The sequence below is a fragment of the Drosophila obscura genome, unplaced genomic scaffold, assembly GCF_018151105.1.
Source record: "Drosophila obscura isolate BZ-5 IFL unplaced genomic scaffold, ASM1815110v1 contig_179, whole genome shotgun sequence".
Taxonomy (NCBI): Eukaryota; Metazoa; Arthropoda; class Insecta; order Diptera; family Drosophilidae; genus Drosophila; species Drosophila obscura.
In genome coordinates, this window is record NW_024542766.1 from 6027322 (window position 1) to 6031677 (window position 4356).

General features: G+C 39.9%; 2 protein-coding genes across 2 annotated transcripts; both read right to left on the reverse strand.

Annotated features, from left to right (window-relative positions):
* Positions 1 to 248: 248 nt before the first annotated feature.
* On the reverse strand, positions 249 to 1187 carry LOC111081713 (ficolin-1-like). Its single transcript, XM_041592325.1, has 3 exons — positions 1091 to 1187; positions 469 to 1028; positions 249 to 412 (listed from the first exon to the last, which is right to left on the reverse strand). The coding sequence occupies exons 1-3, from the start codon at positions 1169 to 1171 to the stop codon at positions 271 to 273; spliced, it is 783 nt and encodes a 260-aa protein (XP_041448259.1). The 5' UTR covers positions 1172 to 1187; the 3' UTR covers positions 249 to 270.
* A 254-nt stretch (positions 1188 to 1441) lies between these two features.
* Positions 1442 to 2050, reverse strand: LOC111081714 (40S ribosomal protein S28-like). The gene is made up of 2 exons (XM_022377851.2): positions 1699 to 2050; positions 1442 to 1629 (listed from the first exon to the last, which is right to left on the reverse strand). The coding sequence occupies exon 1, from the start codon at positions 1943 to 1945 to the stop codon at positions 1748 to 1750; it is 198 nt and encodes a 65-aa protein (XP_022233543.2). The 5' UTR covers positions 1946 to 2050; the 3' UTR covers positions 1442 to 1629; positions 1699 to 1747.
* Positions 2051 to 4356: the final 2306 nt, after the last annotated feature.

Sequence of the window (4356 nt, forward strand, 5' to 3'; positions counted from 1 at the left end):
CTGTCTGTCTGTCTGTCTGTCTGTCTGTCTGTCAGAGTGATGGAATTGCGTGGGAAACAGACAATAATGAGGTGGCAAGCAATGTTCAGAAAGAGATTACAGAGGATACGCGGGTTGTCAGTGCTTCGCTTCTACATTTGATTCAAGTACTTTTTCCTTGAGGGTTATTGCGCTCTGAAAGGATTAAGAAAACTTTTGTCTGCTTTGTATAGCTATGAGGAAGAATAAAAAACAAAAATGTAATGCAATATTTATTTTATTTGATTTATTTTAAGAACAATTGCACTTTGGTCGGACCATCATTTGAATTGCTCTATGTGAATAGCGATCTCCGCGAAAACTGTACCAATTTATTCCCTTTTTTTCCATGCCTGACGGTACGTTACCATTTAAATACATGCCGAAAAGGTTACTGAAATTATGCGATTAAAATTATTATTAAATCATTATTTTAATATACAGACATACCTGCTCGTGCAACTGTCGTACCACCAGGCGCCCATGCGTTCAACTGCACAGTTACCGCTATTATTATCGTTGTCCCTGTCGTAGGTGGAAAAATTTTCATTCTTGTGATAAGTCATTGAATCACCCGCATCGCCAGTAAAGGCGCCCAACTTGGACATTCGATAGGATTCATTTTCACTTTCGATGTGGAACTCATCGTACTGGGCATATCTCGTGTTCCCCTCGAAATCCTCCAGGTGTACGTATAGCTCTTGGGTCTGTGACTTAGTAATGGCATGCAGCCTAACCAATCCTATGAAGAAGTCGCCTGTGATGTCACCAAATCCTCTCTTGTACTCCTCCCAGTCGCGGAAGAAATGTAGCTTCTTGTTGGTTCGACGTGCGATCACAGTCCAGCCAGGACCCGCCATCTTTGCATCGCAGGACACTTGGAAGGGATCTAGTTCCCCTACCTGTACGGTATATATACCATGGGCACTGGGATCGTTAGGACAGTGGCTATACGGATTATCCAAATATAATTTTTGAATATCAGTACTGTCCGTTTCGTTGATGACACGCTGTAAGTAGACTTTTTTTCTTAGCTATTTCTTAATTCAGGAGAACACACTCGAAACATTACCACTTCGACATCTGCTAGTCCCGTGCTGCTTTTGCATAGAAAAAACACTAACAACCCGTAGATCCACCACATTGACTGCATTATAAACCACTGACGACTGACGACTGACTACCGAATGCCCTTCAATTTAAGCTTTAAATATATATTTCTTATCATAATTTTTCTAAGAAACCCATTAATTGTATTGCCAATAAAATTTATATAATAAAGAGTTCTTCAATCTGGTAGATAAGATAATTAAATACTTTATTCCCATAGGTGCAAAAAACGTGCATTGCCCTGCTGTCTTATCAGCAAAGTTATCAGCAAGTTATCTTCGCCGCAAAAACAAAAACAATTATTAAAATTTAATTGAATTAATCAATCATTTTTAATTCTTTATGATGGAGCACTATGAATTATGAGAGTAATAAAACAATCATTTAAATATGATAATCTTTGACTATCTCTTACTGGGAGACATACTTAATCGGTGTCTTTAATTATCGATTTCCGCATTTGTTTTATGGTTTTTGTATTGCCCGAGGCGCCAAAGATATCTAAAAAGTGTTTGGAAAATTCCATTAGCGGAGATTTCTTTTGTGTGTGTTTTAGTCACTCGAAATTACCTTTAAATACATTTGAAGCCTGCCAGGGCATCTGCTGCATTGTGCTCTTCTAGCGAAGCCTTCTGGCTTCGCGTTCCGACTCCAAAAGTGTGAGAATGTCACCCACGCGTATGGGTCCCTTCACATTGCGTATTATCTGACGATTTTGCTCGCCCAGAAACTCCACTCTGACCTGTGTACACTGACCCTGAGAGCCAGTGCGGCCAAGTATTTTAATAACGCGACCATGAACCACTGGTTTATCCATGATTTTTAGTAAATTTGTAAATTTAACGCTCCAATTTAATCGAAGATTTATTTATTTTTTAAATGGAAAAAGTGACAGCATTTCCAAGGCTTAGTTACTTTTTGATTAAGAAAAGAAAATAATCTACGATATATTTGGGAATCAGTGACAGCTTTGAAGGTACTTCTTGCTGTTGGTAAGATCTTCAAGGCAAACAGCATACCCTCTGCACTCCTCATAGCCCTTTGGGTATCAAAAGAATCGAAAGAACAGCAAATAGTTCAGCCAACCGCAAAGCACCAGCAGCAGCAGAGGCAGAGGCAGCAGCAGAAATGTCAGCCAAAACTTCAACATGCCACAAAATGGTGGCGGGGAGGGGTCAGAAAGAAATTGAGTTGCAACTGTCAAAAATGCAGCATACGAGTAGGAGTATTCCATGCCACTTGTCGGCGGTGGTGCACTTGCACTCCGGTTGTCGGATGGTTGTGTTGGCATTTACATTTCAGGAATGGAATTTACATATTTCACTATGGATTCTTTTTTTTATTGGTGCACCTCAGGTAGGGTAGAACTATCTAAAAAATTCCATTTAACAGCTTACAATTTCATAGCCATATGCAAATAAATGACGAAAGAGTTGTGGGCAGGGAGAGCGGGCAGGGATGTCATTTCAGGAGTTGAAATGAAATTAGATTTTGATTTGCTCTGGACAAAAAAGTGTTGCATACTTTGACTGCGGTGGGAGGAGGCAGGGGGTGCTTTTTGCATTGTAAATGAGTGGCAGATACTTTTATAGTTGTACAGCAGAATGGCAGAGATGCTCTGTGGAAGCGGGTGGTGCTCTGTAGGAGTGGGAGATGCTGCCGCAGTAGGAGAAAAGTGGCAGATCCTCCCTTTAGTCAGAGTTAAGTGGTTGCAAGCAGCCTAATAATGCTGGCCACCAGAAGTTAAAGCGTCACTTTACAAAATGTCAATGCTGGTGACTGAAAATTGAGTACGGAAAATGGAAAACTTGCACCAGTGAGCGGGAGAGAGGGAAGAGACGGAGTGCTCTCTCTCACACAAACACAGACATTTGGGCATAAATATTTAAGCCGAATGCGTTTTCATTCCACAGACATTGGCAAATAAAACAAACTGCCAATGAATTTCCCTCCAACGGGACCTGGAACGGGACGGACGGAAGTACCGTACGGAAAAGTGAAACAAAGCGACGCGACGGCAATGGCAACGGCAACGGCGACGTCGGGTTGCCATTTTTGTGTGTTCGGCACACGTTGCGTATGAATAATTTATTTAATGAACTTGTAGCTGGAACCTGCCACTGTTTCTGCTGCTGCTGCTGATTCCTGCTGCTGCTGCTGATTCCTGCTGCTACTGCTGCCGGCCATTGTATGAAAGTATCTGCCACTACGACTACGAGTATATATCTTTGTCTCTGCTGCAGACATGTTATAAAGTTCCTTTTTGTTATTTGTGTTTATTTTTTCTTTTGTTTTTCGGGCGATTTGTTGCCGGCCAACGTTTCGTTTCGATAGTTTTTTTTTTTTTTTTGTTTTTTGTTTTTGTTTATTTTGACTTCATTTATTCTCTCACTCTCTTTGTTTCCGCTTTTCTGACAGCCCAAAATATACGAATACGTTTTTTTTTTGGCAACGTGTGTGAACGCAGGGGGAGATATGTTAGTTTTGTAGAAAGTGGAACAACAGGTGACAAATAGAAGCATAAGACAGAAAGATAGAGGGAGAATAATATGAAGAGTTTATAGCAGAAAATTCTACTCAAAAAGTATATTTAATTGTTTTAATTAATATTTAAAGGTGGACTACAATAGCAGAAAATTCTACTCAAAAAGTATATTTAAATTTTTTGATTAATAATTACAGGTGGACTACAATTAACAGATTTAAAGGGTCTTTTCTTTTGCACATTTTTATGCTTTAGATTCATAGAAAGCAAACGAATGAAACCCTGAGGCATGCATCACACAGATAATTCCTACCACCAAGGGGAAATAAATCGTAAATCCTAAAAAAATTCTGTAGAAAGATACTTTTAAGTGTTATAAAAATACAGGAAAACGTTCTTAGATATATTTGACCTCTCAATAGATTTCTATGCCGAGACTATAAAATGTAGACCACTTTTCCAAAGGAAAACCAAAAGCACAGAAAACCAAAAGGAGCAGCAAAAAAAGTGGAAAAAGTATTCCGAATACTGCAATGGGATACTACTTGGGATACCTGGAGATACCCTTTTCCTCCTTTCACTGTCAATCTTCCATTACGTGCAACTCCTTGGAGCAACCCTCGCGCTCTGTTGCTCGTTCTGAATGACCTCTGGAACATTGCCGTTTGCTCCGCTCGTTTCGTTGGCTCGTTGGTTGTTCTGTTGCTGCCGTTGCCGTTCTTTCTAGCGAGCGAAATTATTTA

Bases quoted from the DNA above. Each gene is read 5' to 3' on its own strand.
- LOC111081713 (XM_041592325.1), bottom strand. From the start codon at position 1,171: ATGCAGTCAATGTGGTGGATCTACGGGTTGTTAGTGTTTTTTCTATGC. The intron at 1,029-1,090 runs GTAATGTTTCGA...GTCTACTTACAG, and splicing joins GACTAGCAGATGTCGAAGTG to CGTGTCATCAACGAAACGGA. The intron at 413-468 runs GTATGTCTGTAT...GCATAATTTCAG, and splicing joins TACGACAGTTGCACGAGCAG to TAACCTTTTCGGCATGTATT.
- LOC111081714 (XM_022377851.2), bottom strand. From the start codon at position 1,945: ATGGATAAACCAGTGGTTCATGGTCGCGTTATTAAAATACTTGGCCGC.